General features: G+C 44.2%; 1 protein-coding gene across 15 annotated transcripts in view; it reads right to left on the bottom strand.

Moving 5' to 3' along the window:
* Positions 1-23,175, bottom strand: part of CADPS (calcium dependent secretion activator) — a 163,454-nt gene that overhangs the window by 95,031 nt on the left and 45,248 nt on the right. For all 15 annotated transcript variants that reach the window (XM_031056398.1, XM_031056399.1, XM_031056405.1 and 12 more), the window contains exons 6-10: positions 17,252-17,363; positions 13,205-13,344; positions 11,127-11,193; positions 3,040-3,148; positions 1,799-2,011 (exon numbers count right to left, since the gene is read on the bottom strand). In XM_031056398.1, the coding sequence (XP_030912258.1) occupies positions 1,799-2,011; positions 3,040-3,148; positions 11,127-11,193; positions 13,205-13,344; positions 17,252-17,363 (641 nt within the window). The remainder of the gene's footprint in view (positions 1-1,798; positions 2,012-3,039; positions 3,149-11,126; positions 11,194-13,204; positions 13,345-17,251; positions 17,364-23,175) is intronic.

Here is a 23,175-nt window from a genome sequence, read left to right as displayed (position 1 = left end):
GGCAATCCTTTTTCCTCCTCAAAATCCTGGCAGATTTTGCTACAGCTGCTATGATGTGTCTTAGAAAGCAATACCTCACCTGACCCTTCATATTGGTCTGGTGAACTGAAAACTCTGTAAATATCAGGAATTTACCCAGTGGAAAAATTCTCCAAGCTTGATGTCTGCAGGGATGGGAGAAGAGTGGAAGGAAAGGTGTTTCCTCAGTTTGATGTTCTCTGCTCTCATCCCACTCTGCAGGGATCATGCTGGGATGGACAGGAGTGCACCCCAGTGCACCAACCCCACAACTAAGAGCAGCCTTCAGCATCACTTGTTAGGAGAGGGAGACACAGGCAGAATCCCTCTGTTGCTATCCTTTGAAGGCTTTTAGCATGTGAAAAAGCAGCCATAGAAGGACCTGTGCCTGCTATTTCCAAGAACTCTCCAATTAAACATTCTGGGCAGAGGGACATAAATCCCTGGGAATGCTCTCAGGTCAGCACAACTCAGCCAGGCCTAGAGGCTTATCTCAGCCAGAAAATGTCCCACTTGCAAGAGGCCAATTCCCACCTCCCATTTTGGCTTTCTGAGAAGTGTCCTTCCTTGCCAACCCGAGTTGTTTACACCTTGCACTCCCAAAGTCAGTGACTGCAATGAAGAGGATGAGGATCATTGAAATGAAAACACTGACCATAGGTTACCACACTGCATCACACTGTTTCACTTGCAGCAGCAGCAATGCAAAGCAGAAGGGAGGCCAAAACACAGAGGCATGTGGAAGACACACACAAAAAAAAAAAAGCAGCAAGCAGAGGTTTTCTGCTGTAGTACTGGTCATACAGCTGTATGTCTTGTATTGTTACTTTCTATAAATACTGACATGAAGAAGTTAAACAAATATAAAAGATGGTTAAATGCTATTGATAAGGAAAGCTCAGATTTTCTGAGCTCCTTACAATATACTCCATAACTGCTTTACAGAGACTATTTTAAAAAGTTGAAATCTATTTTAATCAGAAGGATTATTTAATATTTACGACTTTTCCTTATTTTGCTTATATTTAATGATAATAATTCTTAAATTTTGCTGAAACTAGCAAGAAATGCTGTATATTACATAATAAAGGGGCTGCAGATGATTGAGACCTTCAAGAAAAATGAGCGAAGAGGCATTTATGTGGTTTATAATCAAATTAGATTTGTAAGAGAAAAGAAATTGCTCTAAATTTCAGATGAAGCAAAGTGTGTGTAACTGCATAGGACATGCAGCATAGCTACAGCTTAAAAGATGATTGCTTTAAATTCACATCTAACTGGCCTGCAAAGCAACCTGTTAAAAATACCATATGTTTTCCTACAGTTGAATATTCAACAGGAGACCTCTTTTTGTGTGTGCATTTCATACTTGCAAGATTTGCACCTGTAGTTTTGAGCACATGATGCATTTGACAGACAGCTAATGGTGCTAATGAATTGCTCTGATCTGGGTGTGCAATTTATTGTGTGGGGGTAAAACACATGTCTGTGGAAGGCAAGGTGGGTCTCAGGCTCTCAGATCCCAGTCTCTCTCCTCCATCAAGTATTGCACTTTAAAATACCCATTGACAAGTTCCCCAAGGAATTTTGTTTCTTGAGTTTGGTTCTGTCAAACACACAGGTTAACTGCTTCTGGATCTACTGATGTAAAAAGAAGTTTTATAATAATGAAAAAACATTTTGTTTTGAAATCAGAAACGTGTGTGAATATTGATTTACATCAGTGCAGAAAATCTTTCCATCAAAGACTTTAGCTGTCTAGGAGAACTTATTTACTTACAAAATTGAGAGATTGGAGCATCTATCTGGGGTACACTTCCTCCTTTAGCATTTAGCTTTTGCACTTGGGTAGGTGGCACAGGTTTGTGAGACTGGCCAGTGGCTCGGTACATGGCTTGGACCCACAGGATTCGGTCCTGCTCATCGTCACTTGCAAAAATCACCGTGTCTCCTTCCTTCACAGCGTTGAAAAATGTTCTGCCACCATCCAAACCTGGCAGGAAAGGAAGTGACAATGCAGTTTCACAGACTTTGAGGCCAGTCAGGAGATCTCCCCCTGTTTCCCACCCCACCACTGCTCGGGTGTCTCTTCACCCAGTCCCATGCTGCTCCCAGCTCAGTCCCCTCCCCTGCACCAAACTCACCTGCAACACAGGTCCCCAGGTAACCCAATTACTAAAACGTGCCCCAACACACTTGGATTAATTGCTTCTCTCACCTACAGCTCCATCTGTGCAAGTTCCATGTGGGCACCACTGGAGCCCAATTAAAAATGGGGTTTGAGTGGGAGGTTCCCCATTAGTCTGAAAGCATCAGTGCTCACACTGCAGAAAAAGGTCCTTGGGTGATATCCTTGTTTCTATCTTTGCCCTGATTTGGCACCCATCCTCCCATCTCCCTGATATGAGAATAAAGGGAATAAAGGCAATAAAGGGCTTGACAACAACCTACTGTATTTTTCTCATCTCTTCTGGGGACACCATTACCCAGGGCATGGTGAGGATCACCATGCTTAGCAAGTTGTCCCACTGAAATAAAAGAAAAATGATGCTTGTCCACTTGAATAAGGGTCTCAACCACCAACAAGTAGCTCCAGGTACCAGAGGTTTTCTGTCCCTGCCCCTTCCATGCACTGACATTCTTCCTAGTGAGAATGGGGCAGGCAAAAATGCTCCCACAACAAAGACAAGCATAGCTGCTAGCCTTTTATTTAGGGAATATAATCTGAAGGCACAGGTTAGAATTGTTACTCAATTTGAGCATTCAGCTCACAATAAAATTTCATTGGGACTTAAGTGTCTAATTCACTTAGGCTCCCCAGAAGAGATGAGTGTTTCCCTCCTCTGGTGCAACTCCTAGCTCAGTCCCTTAGATCTATTTATAGTAAAGTCATGCACAGCTAATGATCAATATAAACACAAACATATTTAGAATAGTGCTGATCAGAGTTCAGCTGCAGGCAGGGAGGGGAAGAGAGAGGAGTCCCGTTGGAGCGGTGAGCGCGGGAGCCGCCGCCCGTACCTGGCTGCGGGTCGGTGTAGTCCACAGTGTATCCGTCGAGCTGCAGCAGCTCTTGAGGTTCTGCTTTTTTCTCCCGGTAGCTGCACATAGCAAATGTATATTGACTAACCTGAAGAAAACCACAAACCTAAGATGGCACCGGGTGACCACCACAAGGCAATCCAAAGCGCTTACAGGGTGTTTGAAGGGATGGGGGATTGTGGGGTAATTTGGATGTTCATTACACATTAGAGACAGACTCAACTTCTTACCAGGCTTTTGCAAAGTCCTCTCTTAGCACACCCTCCTGCAGCACGCACCTAATTCTCTGCATCAGTACATACAGCGGTTTAATTTCCTCCAAAAGAGGAAGCTCCACGGCTTAAAACCCTCTATCATTCATCCCCAGACAAGTGCAAGAGTGACACCCTGTCACAAACAATGTGAGCTAAATTGCTAGGTGCCAGTCATATTAAAGCAATCTTAAGATGCCACTGATCTCGGCAGTTGTTGTCATCAGTGCTGTAAATGGCAGCTCTCACTCCTCTGAGGTACCATCTGCATGACACGATACATTCAATGTCAAGCTCTTGACGGAAGCCGGCTCAGCTGCGGGGCTCTGCCGGGCTCCGGGATCGCCTTTAGGAGCCCATCAGGCCGCATCAGGCCCCGCGCGTTCTCGGCGCGCTGCGATCTGCACGGTCGGCAAGGAGCTCATCCAGCCAGGGGAGGAGAGGATTCTCCGTGCCCCAGGCGAGGAACTCACAGGGAAATTTACTGTCAAATGATTTCAAATGACTTTGTTAAGGTTGTGTCACATCCTGGACGCCTGACGTAATTTTATTCGTCTGGACATTTTCTTGACCTCTGGAAGAAACTTTAAAACTCTGGTGGGTGGCAATGAATCGTGCTTGTCATTTTTTGGAAGTTGGGAGAGATCCTGAAAGATGGGAGCATGGATGGGCTGAGGGGTTTTGCCTTCAAACTCCAGCCAAATTTCTCAGCTACAAAGATACATGCAGCACTTATTTTAGTGGCATCTCTCACTAATAAAATGTAATTGATTGAAGTCGAGGGACCCGTCTATTGGCACAGCATCTCCCAGACACCACTCGGTTTACTGCTGCCCTCTATGGGCTTCTGCTCGCTGCCAGCCTGCTCCAGCAGCCCTGCCTGCGCCGAGCCTTTCTCCAGGAACAGCTCCAAAAGCCACCTAAGAATAAACTCTATCATTAACACATTTGTGGGAGTAAGACTAAAAGCGATGCTTTAAGCATCTTGCATCCTCCTTAAAACTACCAGCACTGACGGAAGATTGACAAGTAGCAGACCAATAGCAGGAGCACACCAGTGCATATTCCCTGTTCTGAACTTTGCATGCCTACCATCGTATGGGCAACACAGAAATTAAAAAGATTAACACGAAGGAATCTAAAAATAACCCAGTGCCCCTCAGCACAACATTCAGACTCCGGTGGCGTTCATTCAGTCGTAGTTGCAGTATGCTGCTGCCATCTCCTGGAGAAACTCCGGAATGCGCTTTATTTATGGGAAAATCCTAGAGATCTCGTCTGAGCAGTGAGAATTCGATTTCTCTGCATTAGACAGCCTGAACTTCAGGGACTGCATGATAAATGCAATTCCTGAAATGAGTCAGTGCTAACCTATGCTGACATTTATTAAGAACCTTAATACCACTAATGTTTTTTTTGCTTTTCCTGTATGGTCTATAGCAACAGGCAATTCATTCAATAGTTCAGCTCTGACCCTGAACATGAGGTCTGAATTTTGGGCTCTACTTCATATACAAGTAATTCCACTCCTCTTTGGACCCAGCAAATATTCTTCTGCCCTATCAATAAGACAACCATAGCAACACAGTGGCAACGTAGGGACAAAGGCATTTCAGAGCTCGTATTTTTCATGTTAAAGGTTATAAATGACAGGTGTAGACAGTAGGCTCTGGTGGAGCCATCCTGGGACAGAGGCAAAGCAAACTGATCTCTCCTGTTAGAATGCACAGGATTTCCTTGAAGGAACATTGTTATTAGAAGAGACCTTCAAGAGAAAGCTGCAGATGGGTCTATAACAGGCAGTGAGCCAGGGCTCATCCAGGTTCATGTCCTACTTCCTCTCTACTCACACAGCTCAGAAGCCCAAGCTCAGGAATTGAGCTTGCTGGCAGGAGCAAGCCAAGGATCAGGCTGGAGAGAGGACAAAGCTAATGATGGCCTCTGGAAGAAATGCCAACTGTGCCATGCAGAATGCCTGCACCTAAACAACTCAAGCTACTGACTTGAAGGACTGGCAGACCAGCCTGTGTGCCCTATCCTGCTGCCTGGAGCATTTACTGCTTGGGGTCAGAGAGAATTTGGTGCCATGGCTACCAGTGCAATGTGGCTCCTTCTATTTACAAGCAGTGGTAAAGCCAAGCCCAAGAAAATGAGATTCTAGAAAGCTCAGTATGTCACAGTTGTGCTTTGCTGCAGAACAGTACTGTAGGGTCAAGAGAAGATTGCACTTGCCTTTCATCAGTCCTCCAAAATATTGTGCTTTACAGAGCCTGCTTTCTGTAAAGCTCAGAAGTGGCCAGACAAGTGAAACAGTTAATAGCAGAAATTAATCTTACAGCCTGCTGAGTTCACTCTGAACCATAGCTGAGTATGAGAGCGAGCGAGCAGATGGGATGGGCAAGATGAATGGTTTGAGTAATTGGAAAAAACACAGATACAGAGAGGAAACTGAAGGAAGACAGAGGAGAAATCTCTGCCCAGTGAGGGACAAATTCACAAAGCAGCTGGGATTTCATCCAGGGACTCGATGACAGCCAGGAAAGGAGCATCTAAGGAAGCTGAACTGAGAGAAAGTAAAAGAAGGGAACTAATCCAAGGCACCCCTGGTTGGTTCATTACAAAAAGGGGAAAACACTTTGAGAAATAATTTGAGACAAAAGAACATAAGAGGAAAAAAAGGTGGGGGAACAGACAAAGAAATTCAGGAAAGGGGAAGCAGACAGCAGGAGACAAATGCCAAAGTTCACTATTCCCAGGCTGCTAAATTAAATCTGACTTTCTTGGCACTTGACCATATTCTGTCACCAGCTATATAATCCAACTGATTAATAAATACAGCAGATATGCATTAACCAGTTCTGACTTTGTCCTGGTTTCTCCACCAGAGACTCCTGCTCTAGCGAGCACTGCTTTCCCCAGGATCCTGCTCAAACCTGTTAATTGTCATGCCTCACACTCTGAGCTCAGTCATTTGCTCCCCCTTTTTTACTGTTGACACAACACCACCCTACTTGGGTTAAATTCTTTAATGGACCTTTTCTAAATTAACAGCATGCATTTTGTCCCAAGGGAGAGAAACCGTGCGAAGATACTGCCAGCTGTAATACAGCTTTCCACTTTGATGGGAGACTCTTGTCCTCTGGTTGCAGCTGTATGTTGCCTCCCAAGCCCTTTCCTGACACAAATGAGCAGAGGAAATGATCTAGCTTTAAGAAAAAAAAGTGAAAACAGCAGTTTTCCCATCTCAGCATATACATTCAGCTCTAAAAAACTGCACAAAACAGTTGTCCCAGCTTCTGTCTTCAGGCAGGAGATGTGTGTACTCTCCTGGGCAGGGCTGTGTGGTGGGAATTCATCCTGTGTGAGTATGGACAGGATGTGCAGGACCTACTGCAGCCCGGCATAACTAGCTGTGGCATCAGTTTACCCAGCAGCTTCCAGACATTTTGTATGTATCATTACACTCCAGATTTTACAAGAATCACCATCTATGCCTAATTCTCAGCAAGGGTCTAAGAGAAAACATTATTTAATATGATTATGGGGACCAGCTATGGGTCATTCATCTCAGCTTGAAGACCACGGTCTAGGACTGCTGGTGTACCACACTGCAATTCTGCTGAATTATTTTCAATTTTGGGGTGATATTCAGAGTTACTGAACTCTTACTTCATTTCATCTTATCCCAAGTCAGCTGAGTTTTGCTAAAAGCAAGGACTGTCACTATTAGTCTAAATTATACTGAGTTTAGGGAGTCTGTCACTAGAACAATAGATCCAGGCGTAGACACTGCAACTGGTTTTAATCTGCAGAGAGTTGATCTGGTTCCAACAACATTCTGCAAACACCATCAGACACAATCAGCTGAAAACTGCTTCAAGCTACTCAGCAGACATGTCATCCAGGTACCATGGAGTGTTACTTCCCATATGCTGCCAGAGCACTGAAATGGGGTTATGATAAGAGATGAACAGATTCAGTCTGAAATCTCAGTGTAATTAATTCACTTGCCCTTAAAAATCATTGTAAGAAATTTCCTATTGCAAAGCCAGCAAACCCACCATAACCAACCATGGTGTTATTGCCAGTACAGCACATCAGACCTTGCAAAGAATTAATACAAGCTCTGCCAGCTATCAAAAATCCCAGCTTTTGCATGAGGGTCTAATTGGCAAACTGGCTGAAATTTGTGTGCTGCGCTCAAGCAGCTGATACAGGAACTTAAGAAACACTTAACAACATCTGAAATGGATGTACATTTTCTTTCCTAACCAGTCACAGAGAACTTTGCCCTAAATAGCTTAATTGCTTTTGCTTACCACTGCCACTGGCATTACTGCTGCCTTTACGAAGCATTTTCCTCGCTTGTGATGCTGCGGACCATTTCCATCCAAGCTCAGGGCCATATTCTGCCATCATTTTCACACTGCATATCTCAGGATTTAAAATTAGGCAAGTAACGAGTCTCTGCCATGTAATTTACATCTAATCAGTATTCTGCTCTTCTGCTGCTCATCTCAAAGGGTGTCTATGAGAAGGGTGGGCAGTGTACAGAGAGGACTGCGATTCATTCGGAAGGGAAAACTAACCCCTCTTAATGCATGGATCGGTGCTGGAGGAGCACACACTCTTGCTCTGCCAGCCATGCCATGCCATAACCCTTCCCCAAGAGGCTCAGCCAAGTCCACCCAGCAAGGCAGGTGCTGGAGAGTTGAGGCTCAGGTCTAGAAATGACACAAAGGAACTGCTCGCAGCCACTACACCCAAACAAATCACTTCACTCCTGTATAACCCTTGCAGTTACACAGACACAGAAGGTGCGAGGGATTATTCCACCCAAATTACAAGGAAGTTATTGCTCCTTTCCCCTTCTCTCTAGGGCTTAACACAAGCCAAGTAGCAGTGGAAGCGCTCCCAGCAGAGCTGCTTTTTCTCCATACGCGCGCAAAGCCTCCGTTTTTGGCGGCAAGGCTTCACTGACACAAAAGAGACAAACTGCCATCAACACCTTCCTCCTTGGTGCCACCCATGCAGTTTGGCACTTTTGTGCCTTGTTTAAATAGTTATGAAGACTTTGAGTATTTATTACCACGAATTTCTTAACCACAGGTACCAGAAGACAGAGAGGTACCACTCAATGGCACTGAAAGAATCAAGGCTGTGTCCATCTGAAATGGGGAAAGAGGGACAGAGCACAAGACCATGAGGGGCAGGTTATTCTGCAAGCAACAGGAGATGCTCTGGCAATAGAAGATGCTAAAGGTAAGGGACAGAGACAAGGGATCAGAAAGGAAATGTTTAGTTACTCCTCCAAACAGCCTTGCCCTCCTGGCAGGGTCAGGGACTGACCAGACCACTATATGTCAAATGGGCTTTATGCTTTGGGCTCTATCTCTCAACTCTGGTGCAGGCAGGAGGCTGGTGTGGATGAAGCTCCTGAAAGAGGGGCTGCTCCTTGTCCACTCTCTGTAACAAGAGCCAGCTCACCTTCCTGAAGGGGTTATTTTCTGCCTGTGGTTTAGCAGAGTTCAGAGCATCCTGGACATCAACACCTTTACTGCCAATCCCTGTTCGTATCAGCACCCATCCTTTGCATTGCATGAAAAGCAAATGACAAACATACGGACAGCAAAGTATTTTTATTCCATCTTTATTGCCTGCTGACATGTTCAATATGCTCAAACTACATCTGAGGGACTGCATAGAGAGTGTTTCTTGTTTATATTTGATGTACGGCAGAACACTTTACATTGCACCAAATGTTGAGCAAACGGTAACATAACAGAGAAGCTGCAGTGGCAGCTGGAATTTCTGAGGTGGGCTACAGAGACTCTCTGGGGGCAAAAGTCTGCTCATCTTATTCAAATGAATTGCTTTTCTGGCCAAATCCTGCTCTGATATGCCAACTGACGAATACAGACCTAGTAACATGAGAAAACATGGAATAACTCTGAGAGCTTCAATTCCACAGCAAGCTGAAGAATATATAGCAGCTAAAAACCAGAGAAGCAACTGCAACCACACTGAATGGCCAGAAGGCTCTGAGAGACAAGTCCAAACCCTTGCACAGAAGAGTATCAATAGAATTATTTATGGGAGAAATGAGGTTGGGAAAAATGACTCTCTGCTTTGGAGCATCCCTCTTCGCAGAGAAAAAAACAACCGAGAACTTGGTCTAATAGGACTGAATTGTCTCTCAGGGAAAAGCAATACCAGTTGCACTACAGGTGACATGGACTGCCATAGCACTTCTAACTTTATTTCAGAACATAATAAAGGAAACATACAGAAAAAAGCAATCCTTCAATCTCTGCCAAAGAACAGGGTCAGTATAAAATGTTCCCAAAAAGGAAAAGCAGATAGAGGCATGCCCTGTGGCTGCTCCACACTACCTCCTCCCTCTCTGTGGCCATTTTGACCCCATGTGGAGTACCAAATGAACACTTAAACTCTTTCTGCTGATCATACTTGGTTATGGGACTAGGTACTCAATGAGTCTCTCCAAATAGCCTGCTACTTACATGGGTCCCACACATCCTAAATCTCCTCTACTCCCCAAGGATGGATTTCCCTATGTGCCCCATAGTTTCATGCTATGGAAGCCAGCCATGATGGCTAAAAGGGGATTGAATACAATTAAGCTTCCTACTGAGACAGCTGAACTTGGAGCAATAATTAACACAAAACAAAGGAACCAGCTTACACCAGGTGATTTAGGACCAGGGAAATCAGGTGTCTAAGATGGAAGAGGGACTGCTTGGACTCCTTACCAGCACAGAACAGCACACAAACAAGCATGCTCCAAATGTAGAGTCTGGTGCACCTGGTTTACACCAAGTCTGTTCTTATACTTTGCCCCTCTACAGCAGACCTGCCATCTGCTTCATCAGCAGCAGGGTTTTACCTTCTGACCTGATCAGTTTGGATCTCTGGTGTCACAAGATCTCAGTTGGATCCCATGTTATTCCATCAGAGCATCTCTGTGTTGCTTTCATAGAAAACCCTGAACAAAGGTTTTATTCCTCCCACTTGGAGACAACACACCAAGGGAATCCAGAGAGAAGGGAGAGAGAGATGGACCCAAGAGGACTCTGTGATTGCCTCAGGTTGGTGTGAAGATGGATCACTCACACGGGGGACACACACCTCTGTGGCCAATGCAGTGGTTTCACCTGCCCTTGGAAGGTGAGGGAAGATCTAACAAAGCACTGAGCAGAACCTTTCTAGGTTACAGAGGACATCTGCCTGTTTCCTTGAAATTCTTAACAGTGGTCAAATGTACAGGTCTAACGAAAGTGGGAGGACAAAAAGTGAAAACAAGAAAAAAGGGAAAAAGGAAGACACTGCAAAATGATGACTGCAAAATGATCAGTGAGAGCTGTAGACAATGAGAAGCAGTAATAAATGTGAAGGCAAGATAGATGTCAAGAATGATTTGATGCTGATTCTGACATAGCCAGTGATAAAACTTCTGTACATTCAAAATGGACTCCAAATTTAACCTGGAGGTTCAAAAGAGAGCCCAAGAACCTCCAACCAAGACAGACTGAGCTTCCTCCCCGCCCCATTAATTCCTCATTAAAATTGATTCTCCATTTTATCAAGCATTCAAGCGCATCTGAAAACTCAAGGCTAGAAGTCTGCAACAGGGATATCCTTGAGAACACCCATACATTTAGAAAAGAATCCATGATTAACAGACACCCTGCACAGAACCACAGCTCAGCATCAATCACATGGCACTGAAAATGGCCAGAGGACAGACTCAAGTACTTCATGTTGTGATTTAAGATCACTTCTAGTTACATCTGTTACCTGGACCAGGACAAAGAATCGTTTCTTCCATCTCTTCCAAACATTTTTACCAATGGCCCATAAATACCTAGGAGAAAAGAACAGGTGAATTCAGTACACGAGTGTTAATCTGTTCTCTTGCTTTTCAGTATATTTTGTTTACACTTAGAATGTTTACACTTAGAAACTGAAGTTAATGCACAAGAAGGAGCAATTACAAGACTCTCAAGCTCAGCAGCGTTCCTGAATGGGTTTATTTCTAGCCTGAACAGATTACCTGCAAAGAAAGTGACAAAAAATCTTACAGAGCCTTAATGTTACACAGTATTAATTCTCTTTTTCCTTTTGTCTTTCACAACTTGCTCAGGATTTGAACCTCTTTAGTGCCAGTGAATAGCTACAACATGGTTGGATGGGTGAAGAATGCATTGGCAACAGAAGAATTAAGGGAGAGAAACCCCAAATCTGCTTTAGCCTTCATAAAACCATTTTGCTGAGGGGAGCTGTCAAACAGAGGGACACTTCCTACATCAAACCCAGCACACAGAATCTCAATATCCACTGGACTGACTAAACCAGGACACTTCACTGAGCAGCTCTAAGATGAAATCCAAGAAATGGCTTGGCTACAGATAATTCAGGCAAACTGAATAATCTCTGAGGAGGAGTGAATTTACTGTTTTCTACAAAGGAAGAATTAACTTTAAAAATTAATGTCAAAATAAGCATTTAATCTCTGTGATGAATTGGCCACTGTGACACTATAACACAAACACTGGCAAAACTAGTGGCAGCACCAGGCTAATAATAAACATAAGGATATTATTCAGCATTAAGTTGTTTTATGTATCATTATAATTACTTTAGTTCTGGCTCAATAAATACAAAAAAGACTTCATTTTTGGTTATGCAAGGAGTTCCTTATGCCAGAAGGGATCTAGCATACGCTTGGTGAATGTTTAAATCACACAACTCCAAGTCATGCTGATGTGGGTTTTGAGTCTTTGGCTAGCCCAAGAAGAAGGTAATAAATGTCCTTTTGGCTATTGCTGCTAACATCAACAGAAAGATAATCTCAGTTCTGGTAGCAAGAGGTACAAACCTCAGAGTTCTACATGTAGATCAAATGTTAGTAGAAGAAACCCAGAAAACAGCCCTACTATCAGCTGAGATCAGGAAAACAAACAAGACAGGGGATCTGTCCTCTCTGGCTTTGGTGCCTGTGATCATGGTGAAAAAAATAAACTTCACACAAGACAACTGGCTCTGATCTCATAAGCACAGAAAACAGGAGGAGGAGGAATTAGAAAAGATAAGTGATGTAAATCACCTAATAATGGATGAAATTTAACAAAATGCCATGAAAATAAAAGTGAAACAAAGTCACTTCTATAGCACCAAAACCAGACTGGAGAGTTATTTCCAACATCAAGCTTCCTGGACAGTTTCAATTTTTTGTCACATCCTCAGCTCTGAAAAGCAATCAGAGCCTTGGCAATGGCCTTAGCTAGATCTTCCCAAGGATGATCTAATTTGTAATTATATGAAGGTAGAAGTGGTCAGGGATCCCTCTGGCCCCAGATCTTCTGACACTCCCTCCTGGAGGGGAAAGGTGTCCCTTTTAACCTTCCCAATTATTAGTCCTACTCAAGGCAACTGTGGAATTTATTTAATTGTGGTGTGCATCTCAGTATAAATAATGCTGGTCACACTGGGGTTCATTCCAAGTGGAAAGTGCACTGTGATTTTGGTTTTGAGAAATCAATACAGAGAGACACAGAATAACTTAAAAAATTATATTATTCTCAGTAAGAGAGCTGGACAGTTCATCTATCATTTCTCATAGGAAAAAACATAATTTCCAATGAGGAAAACTGTTTAAAATTTAAACTGTTTGGCTCATATGCATTTAAAAAGACTATGCTCAGAATATGGAAAGTGCACTACAAAGGACTGAAATAATGCCATTTTTATATGTATCTTTCTGCTTCACCTCCTGTGAACTTGAGAAAAAGAGTTTCTCTTTGAGAACCTTAAAAAGCAAAATTTCCTAATGCACATTCAAAACAAAATGACTTTGGATTGAGACAAATGTTTACCCAGAGTGCTTCATGTTTTGAGGCTTATCCATTCGCACAGCAAGCTTGATCTTCAGGTCTTGATCAGGGCAGTTCTTGGAAACAGTCATTTTGTGCCACTCTGACTGCTTTGGGCTATTAGGAGTAGGGTGGAGAACAACCTGTAAGAATTAAAACAAACAATGTTAAAGGGAAAAATTATTCATAAAATGGGGTTTAATGCAGAACATTAATAATGTGAAACAAAAATACATCAGATGACCTAGTTTTGTCCTAGAAGTCAATCTGGATATGCCTATTCACATCAATGAGGATGGCTTTTTATTGCTTTTTTAAAGTACAGCTTGTTATTTTGAGATTAGGTCATATATTCTTTGGGTCCTCAGTCAGCTCACGGGGCTGTGCAGACAGAGCTGCATGATCAGTTCCTGTCATTTCAGGATGGTACATCTGACTGAGCTATGATAGCAGATAAAATCTGCATCCCATGTCATGACATGAGTGGCTGCAGGACCCTGCTTCTATTTCATGCAGCAGGTAATGCTGGGAGGGTCTCTAGCTGCAGCACATCTGTGCAACACCAGTGACTGCAGATGAACACCGATGGCTCAAAGAAACTGAAAGCTCCAAGAGGTGAATAGTCTTTCCTGATCATAGCTGTGCTTTCCCATTCATTCATTACCTCTACAAAGCAGAGCAGCTCCCTGGAGAATAAGATACAGAGTATTCCCCTAGGACAACATCACATCCACCATCTTCTCCTGGTATTTCCATGTTTCCTCTGAGGTGGCCTAATCCCCCTCCTCCTACACCTGCTCCCCTTCTGATGCTTTCACTCTCAGAGGTGACTTTGCCTGGTACAAATTAATTCAAGTTTCCACTGTGCTGTAGTGAGATGAATCTTCTTTAAATTCATTAATCTTTATGCAAGCAAATTGTTTCACAATTCTTACAAACAGCAGCATTCATCCTCCTTAACTGGTGTGCTGCCATCACTCATTTCTTGCTCATGCTTAGTCTATGCTCCTGCCGAACTCCAGCCCAGACTATAATCTTGAATTCCTCTGCTCTTCAACTTTGCTGCTGATTCAGCAATCTAGGGGCTGTTTTCCACCAAAATATCATTGATGCTATTATCCTCTGATGAATTACTGCAAAATTTATTTTATTGCCTCCTCTAAAGCCTGAGGTAAACATCAGTAGATTCTCAACTTTACCCTTATCCATTAATGTTATTTATCTCTTCTTTTATTGAATTGCTTTCTCTGTCAGGAATCTGAAGCTGTTATTAGTCACACAGATAACTGAGCAACACCAGTCTGTACTGCATCACTCTTGGAAGAAAACACATTTAAGCAAATCCTGAAAATGAGAAATGAGTTCTCCACATGAGGCAGGGAATGTTAGAACCATGACAGACCCAAGCTCTGAGCAGCATCCAAGGAACCCCAGTGCCAGGCAGGTCATGCAAGAACATCCACCTGTGCTAAGCTGCGTCTCTTAGTGAGGCAGCAGCCATTCTGTGTGCTTGGGATGCTCTCTGCTTTGATTGCTAACTCTTTTTTTCAACAAAAGACACAAACTTTTCTCAGTGGTGTTGCAATTCACAGCTCTTCCCCTCCTTGCCCTCGGTAGATGAAGCACTGGCATGGCTGAAATCCATGGGAGCCCTGCCACTGGCTTCAATAGGGTCAGGATGTATTCCCATGCCTTCAGCTGCCCATTCAGCAGTGCAGGGCTTGGGAGCATTTTCCAGTTCTCCCCTGGATAAAAGTGGTGAGCTGAGGAGTGGCGGTCGCTTGCCAGCTCAACACTCGCAATAGAAAGTGGGCTTTGTACCCGCCTGGCAGAGCACAAAGCCACTGCTCAAAGGGCGGCTGAGCAGGGGTGTTTTGTGTATAAAACCTGCTTTCCTCCTCTCTCCATGCAGGCAGGTTCCTGCCCACTCCAACAGCTAAACCAGGGGCTTAACACACTCCCAGTTTCATTATAATTTAAACAAGAAATCTTGATGCAGCCTGAGCAGACACGCGTCATCCTTCGGCCGCTCCGGGTACACCGAGTGTCCCTTTGAAGTCTGGCCGACTGAAAGCACTGGTGGCCATGGGCCAGGGGGAATCACTGCCAGCTCCCCACACTTGCCACTGCTGGCCTGTGTACTTCAGCCTGCAAAAACTCAGGGCTGAGGGATGGTTTCCTGCTGGACTGGGAATTAAAGCACATTGGTAGGGCTGGCTCATCAGCCTTTCAGGGCAAGAGGGGTTGCTTTGGGTGCTGACATCTTTCTCAGAACAACATGCACAGCTAATTGCTTCCCAAGACCAGCAAAGTCAGCACTGCTCATGGCTGCCAGTGGAAACAAGACTCACAAAGCAAGAGGGGCTGCACTGAGTGTAACCACTCAGGGGAAAATCCCTGAATGGCAGCGCGGCTGGCTGGGTGAAAAGCTCTGCTCAGCATGCCACAGTGGATAAAGGCAGGGTGCCAGGCTGTTTGAAGTAGGAGGTTTTGAAAATAATCCTGAAAATATTATGATGCTGTGCAGCAAAACAATTGTAGGTTTTCAGCTGTAGTACTGCAGCCTAGAGGGGTCATCCTCTTTGTCAAAAAAAGAGGACAGGGAGAAAGGAAGGATCAAGGTGTGGATGAGAAAGTCTGAAGGGGCTGTGACTCCCTTTGAAGAGAAGACTGAGAGGGGAAAAGAGGGGGTAGCTTTGCTTTTCTCTCTCTCAAGTGCAAGAACAAAGGATACTTCATGAACAAGAAAACACAAATAATTAAAATGAACATGAATTACATGAGACAAAATTGCACACAGCATTCTCCACGATAAAGCTATAAATTTAAATCAACAGCTCACTAGGTCCTGGGAGAATGTTCTGCACTTTTATGAACAGGATTAACACAAAACCATGTTAATTAGGAAAAATGGTGAATGGACAGAGACTCTTCCTTGTCAAGGCACAAACAGCCGTGGAGTTAGCAAGAAACACCCCAACAGGTTAGACCATAAGTGGATATATAATTCCTTGGCTTGCAAGAGGATCAGTGGCTTCCCTGACCATGGATTTCTTGGCCATAGCCATACAGACAGGATGGAGAGCAAGGAGCACTGCAGGGCTGGGCAGACAGAGCCCAGGCTGCCCCTGGAGATCACCTGGGTCATGCTGAGCCATGACAAGAGGTGCCAAAGTCCTCTTACTCCAAACTGATTTTCATGGAGTCATCATCACACTGATCTCAGCCTGAGAAGCTGAGGAAGGCATGGCAAGGAGTTTGCTGCCACTTCTGCCTGGGGCCAACACAAATTAAACAGCTGCACAAGATCCATGGAGACAAGTGACGTGTCCCAAAACCATAGGAAAGTGCCATCCACAGATATTCTGGAGCTGTGGGCTGCAGTGATCAAGGGCCACAAGTGCCAGGGCACTGGTTTAGGGACCACAGATGAGGGGCAGAGATGGGAAAATTTTCTCTGTGGCAAATACCCCAGGAATCCGAGCTCTTTGCTGTTAACACCATTGATGGGAGCAATGAATCCTCATGTTTCACTCCCAGTCCAGCCCCACTGAAGCCACCAGCTCAGCCACCATCCACCCCCAGGGAAGCCAGGGCTCCAAGCCTTTTGCAGGGAGTACTGCAGTCAGTGCTTTCAAAAGCTCAAACTGTGCACCGGCTGCTCAGCAGATATGAGAGAAACTTAACAGTCCCTTGCCAAACTTAAATCCCCTCTTTTTGCTTCAGCATAATCCCCTTTTCTGCCTCAGGAATGTCCATTTCCGCAAGCAACCTTTAAGGCTTTCCGGACTGCCAATATTGCACACAAGATCCTCTGCCTTTGCTCAGAGCAGGCACAGCCAGCTGAAATGCTGCCATTAAAAACTCACAACAAAGACAGCATGCGAGATGCACTCCTTTCCAGCAGTGCAGAGCTTGCTTTCTTTCTCCCTCCTGAAGCTTGGCAAAAAAGCAGAGCATGTTGTGCTCCAAAGATATTTCTGTACAGGAGAGATTTCTCTAGAAAAGCAGGGCCAGAAGGAAACATTATTAAACTCAAAATCTCCTTACCCTCCCAAGCTCTTTGTCCTCCAGAGCCAGCACTCCTGTACTCTCTGTGAACAGCTTCACCTTCACTGCAGGAAGTGCATGGGTTGTTGTGAAGTCTCCTTGGGTGCCCCAGCTGTGAAAAGAAGGACAGAGAGGTGTTCAGCTCAGCTGGCAGGTCAGCAGCAACACTGCTCAGTCATGAAAGAGTTAACCTAAAAAGTGTCTGACACAAGCTGAAGTGGTTGGGTTGTGTGAGTGACAAGGGCATTAATTATCTTCTTTGGGAAATGTGGGACAGATGTTTGGAAAACCCATGATGATCCTTTGGGGAAATAGAGAGAGCATCTGGGAGCAGCACGAAACCAAGTTCGAGAGAATTTTCTTAGTTAGAAAGAACAATGTCTTCTGCAGTGCCAGTCTGCTTAGTCACAAGAGAAGTAGAGGATTGAAGACATCTGCACCCAGGATGTCTGTAATCACTCATGCCTGTGCTCCTTTCTTGGCTAATTAACCTCTCTTTTCCAGGCTGAGAGTGAGGTCTGCTTTTTCTGAAGAAACTGCAACTGAACCTGGGTCACTTTCCAAGTCTCAGCCCAACCCAAGTTTAAGTCCAAGCCATTATGTCTGCAGTAATCCTAGTTTGATAGGACTACAGAGCAGGACACCAGCTCCTTGTGGGTGGGATTGCAGTGGCCAGGAAGATGCCACCTCTGCAACTACACCATGAACCACTGTCTACTATTTGTACTCTCTGAGTCATTCCCTGGCTTGGAAAGGAGTGCTATGGAGGCTGAATTATCCACAGCCTCTAGAAATACATGTCTCTAGAGGACATCTACAAGTTTCTGCAATCACAAGTCACCCAAATGCAGAGAAAATATGAACTCATTCCACGTGGGACCCTGCCAAGAGCGTGCCATGAGCAACACCTCTGAGTGATGTGGTGGAACCCACACTGCAACCCAGAATGCTGCAAGTTAGACAAGAGATTACACCATAACTCACTAACCACTTCTACTTCCCCTCACTCTGTTAATGACACTTTCTCACTTTAGGCTGTCCTCAGACTGGATCCTCAGTTAAAGAAAGGCAGTTCCCTTGAAAACGCTCAGAAGACATGGTCCAGTGACTCGATGTTCCTCAAAGATGAACACCAAGCAGCAGGTTTAGCATTTGGAAAATAATCAGTAAAAATAATTCACTTCTCCTTGTGCTCTAGGAGTATGGGTTTATGCCTTGCTCCCCACTGAGCAAATCTTGTCCAACTGAGCTCAGCAGATGAGCATGTTCAGCGCAGAGCTGATTAACAAACTTGGGTTCTTCATCACCTTTGCTCTTAAGCTTCCTCTCCTCATGTCACTGTCTCACATGTTTCATCTTTTATGATGATGCATCAAACCTCCACCAGTGCCAGACAGCAGAGGTTTGGCTTAAATTATCTACAGCACTATAGGTTCAGTCAGGTCCTTTACATAATATCTTTTTCATGTGTGAGCCATCAGCTACCTAAAAAATATTTCAAGGGTAAGAAGCAAGAAACAACTTAATTTTCTAATCACAGATTCAGGTCACAGGTTATGTTTTCTCTCAAGAAACTGCGTTGTCACCAGGAGGGAAAGTAGGAAGATTATCTTGCTTTGGGTAAGAGGCAAAAGTAAGGAAATATCCAACCTTACACTGTGTATTTTGACAGCATCTGCTTTATAGAACTCGTATCTCTGTTTACTATTAAAAAGCTCTTATTTGCTGAAGCATTCCCAGACCATATGTTATCAACAAATGTTACTAACCAAATACAAACAGTAATTTTCATTAGGTTTCCTTCATGGGAACAACATTAACCACAAAGAGAATAAATGTTTCAAATGACAGCAAACATACATAGCAAACCCTTGACAACACTGGTGCTTACATATTCATACCCCCAAAAGCCCTGAAAAGATCTGCGCCAACAAATGGAGACCATCAAAAGTTGAGTTTTGTGCTGGTTGGAGCCTGTGGTGATGTCATTAGTTGCCATAGTGATGCTCAGCATAAGGCCATAATTCAAGCCACTGAAACATCATTTGTATTCAATCTGAGTACCCAGTTTATCCGGGCTGTGTATTAAATTATTGTTCAGAAAATTATCTCTGGACAGTAGCTAGGTATTAGCATCTTCTGAGGGACTAACAGTGGAATGGTTTCATTTCCATATTTAATCATTAAGCAGGTTATCACTGCAGGAGTTCATTTGTTGGGAAAGCGCGTTGGGATCCATTGTGGACAAATGCCATGAAGTACCATGCTATTTTGTCCCCCTATCACAGAACCCATGCTGACACCTCAAAGCAATAAAACATCTGCAAATGCAGACAGACAAATGTCATTCTGGCCAAAAGGACACACACATACGGATGGATACATATGGATGTACAAACACCAAAAAAAGGTACTCAAGCAGAACAATCCTGGCAGTACTTCCTCAGTCAGGACAGTATTAACTATCTGAATCCTGCCTGTATACCTCAGCTCAGCAATTCTTATTGGCCAGTGCATCCCAAAGTCTGGAACTGATGAAGAAATTCTCTGTTGTGCACAGAGAATTTACTAGAATCATGACCCTATTTATGGCATCTGTGCTGTTCCAGTGGTCTCACCAGGATCTACTTTTGTCTCCAGGGTTTCTTATTTAGGATTCAAACTTAGGATAAGCAGCTAAACTCTTCTGGCTGCAAAGTGCCAAAGGTTGAGATGTGCCCCAGGTGCTAACTTGACAGATGCTGGCCCTTGTTTTACCTTTTACAAGCATAATAAGGAGATCATTGTAGACTTTGTGTCAACAGATTCACCTAGAGGTGCCATCACAGTTACTGACCAAACAGCCTGAAGTGCTAGGATTTTATCCTGAATGGAACAAAAAATGACACATATCCAGAGGGTGTGAGTGGTCAACAAGTAACAAAGGTCAGCTCTTGTCTCCCATTACCTCCACAGCCTCATGGAGCACTTGAAGGATGGGCTCACCTGTGTGATTTCAGGAGCATTTGGGAGCTGCCACAGACACTGCCCTCACTCACACATGAGGGGCAGTGATGCCATTGCCAATGCAGGTGCCAGGCTGCTCAGACCTAGCTGCTCTCAGCTGTCTTGGATTGCTGATCTGAAAAACCTTCAGGGTGATGCTATTCAGCCCTTCCCAATTTATGGTCATAATCTGTAAGACCACTCTCCTCCCAGTGATGCTGTACCAAGCTCTTACACTTTCCTACCATAAGGTCACTGCAGAAACAACTGTCATCACCCCGTGGAAGTGCAGTGCTTTACTGATCTTTGGCTGTAGGGCTGAGGGCTTCTAAAATGCAGATATAGCAATTATAAAGTTAATTACCACACAGCTAAAAAGACAAAAACTTTAAAACACTGTGGCATTGCTAAGTTAAAATTCATGATTGAAATAATATTTGGGACATGAAAAAGGCTTGAGCAAAATCCTGTAAAGATCCCTGTCCTGACTGCACTCATGTGTCACATGAAAGCAGGCAGGAGGGTCTCTGACTTCAGCTGCTTTTCTTCACAATATCCTGCATATGTGACCTACAATTTTCTCAGCTATCCTTGAGAGACACTGATTTAGTAATTTCTGTTCAACTCAAGTATGCAAGTTTGTCTAAAGGAAATTTTAGCACCTGTGACCTTCCTGTAAGTGAACATACACATTTAACACCCAGGAAAATTTATTAAATTCTTTCATTGATATACTGTGCTCTCCAGCAAGTCTGCTTAGCCCCTGCCTAATTTAAAACAGTTACCCTTCTTCCATTAATGCTCTTGTAACTTGATGTAGCCAGAACCCTGATGCCTGTGATTTACATAAATAATGAACAAGTGCAACTGGGCTGATTGCTGGGCCATGAATCAGCCCTGCTAACCAGGCTAACAGGGGAGCAGCTGCAGAGCCATGTGCTTTCCACAGGGGGGACATTTAAACATCATCTATGACCACTTCTCATGGGCCTCAAAATTACCAGAGGGTATCTTTTATCCCTGCACAGAATAAACATAAAAAAATCAGAAAATGCACAGAATAAACATTAAAAAATCAGAAAATGAAAGTAAAAATGTGTACTAAAGGAGAGCTATGCTGTCCCCTCAGTGGGCTCACTCCAGGTGTGCATGATGTTCACTGACCACAGCAGTTTCCTGGGACAGATCCTCTCTGCCAGAGCTGCTACCCTTCTTCCTTGCTCCCATAAATTCACCACTTCAGTAAAAAAGTCATGCAGAATAATATTCCTATATGTTGGCCAGATTTGCAGGAGTTTACTGAGCCACCTGCTCAGTATAGTTTTCCCAAATTAACCAACTCAGCAGCAGTGCCTGCCCTCCCAAGACAGGAACAGGTCCTTGGGAAGGTAGGACATGGCAGGCAGCTGCTTCCATCCCTGCAGGGTCACCAAAACCAGCAGCAGCATCACCTACCCTCCTGCACAGCCAGCTGGCTATGTGCAAGGGCACAGAGTCCAGCTGAAAGGTATTTAATATAAGTGACCATGTTTGGGACAACAGTTGGAAGGGCAGCTTAGCCTCCCTTGCTGTTATCTACTGTCAGAATGGGATCTGGTGAGGATGCCACGACTGGCCAGTCTGGCTGCCTCCCTCCCTTGTGCAGTGCTGGTGGAGAGAGTTGTGCTTCGTGCATTTCTCTTCATTTACAACCTTCATCTCTCCTCTTCTGACATGTCTGTGTCCGTCCTGGTGTACTTGGTCTCCAAAGTGAGCTGGCTGGTGAAGGGGAGTTCATCAAGAGGGCAGCACAGACAGTCTGACAGACACTGCCTGGGCTTGGTGACTGCTTCACCTTGTGTGGTGTGATGCTTTTAATCCAGCCTTGGTTTCTCAGCTTACTGCAGTGCCCAGTCATGGTCCCTGCTGGATCTGGATCCTGCTTTGAGGATGGAGAGTTCAGATCTCTGGAGTGCATTGCTGGAGACTGAAATGCTACATACAGTCTCAATTTATTTGTCCCAGAAATCCTGTCTAAAAAACGATGGTTTTATTACTTTAGCACGCTCCTCCCCTCCCAGAAGAGACCTTTAAATCTTGGGCCATAAATCATGTATGCCCATGCTTGAGCACTGGGAAAAACAGAGTTAAAGCAGAAGCACACCAGGCACTGAGCTAACCTACCTTCATGCAGCTGATGGAGTAGTGCACCTTTTCCTCTAATGTAATGCTAAGCTGTGTTTCTTTTCTACATATTCCTAGAGACACAAGCAAGGAGGAAAATAAACAGGTTTAAAGTATCTTTAACAGTTAACTACATATGAAGAAGCACACAGGATAGCTTTTTACTATATTCTCTAATGCTTTATCTATACCAGCCATTTAAAAACATGAACTAGAGGTTGATGACCACAATTGTCAGTGATCTACCTGAACTTCCCTTGCCCATACACAGAGGCAGTAGTTCATTAAAACTGAGCACATGACGGACTCACTCAGGTCAATAGCAAAACCTCATGCAGGGATGGCATTAATCCTACTGGGATGAAAATACCCATTTTTTAAAATTAAAAGAGTGCTTGAGAACTTCTATGAACACCATAAACTAGACAATGGCTGGAAGAGGCTGGAAGAGCTGACAGCTCCTTGTAGGGAGCAGTGCAGGTGAGGCACTGAACTGGCAGGGATGTGGCAGAACAGATGTGTCTGTGACATGTGGCAGAGGCAGGCGCTCACACCCGCACCAGCTGGGTCACAAATCCATAATAAACTGAAGCAGAGCATCCCAGAGCCTTTGAGAAAAATATGTATTCTCTGCAGCTCTTGTGGGTAATGGCAATGGATAATAGGTTTTTCATTGTGTTGTTGGGATTTGAAAAAGCCCAAAGGCACAGAAGAATTCTGGCTTTTTTTAGGCACTCCAAGAAAGCTCACAGGCTGGGTCACACACCTGGAGACCT

This window comes from Geospiza fortis, unplaced genomic scaffold (assembly GCF_000277835.1).
Source record: "Geospiza fortis unplaced genomic scaffold, GeoFor_1.0 scaffold70, whole genome shotgun sequence".
In the NCBI taxonomy this organism is placed as follows: domain Eukaryota; kingdom Metazoa; phylum Chordata; class Aves; order Passeriformes; family Thraupidae; genus Geospiza; species Geospiza fortis.
Note: the sequence above shows the minus strand (reverse complement) of the source record. Positions and strands in the feature narration are given on the sequence as shown.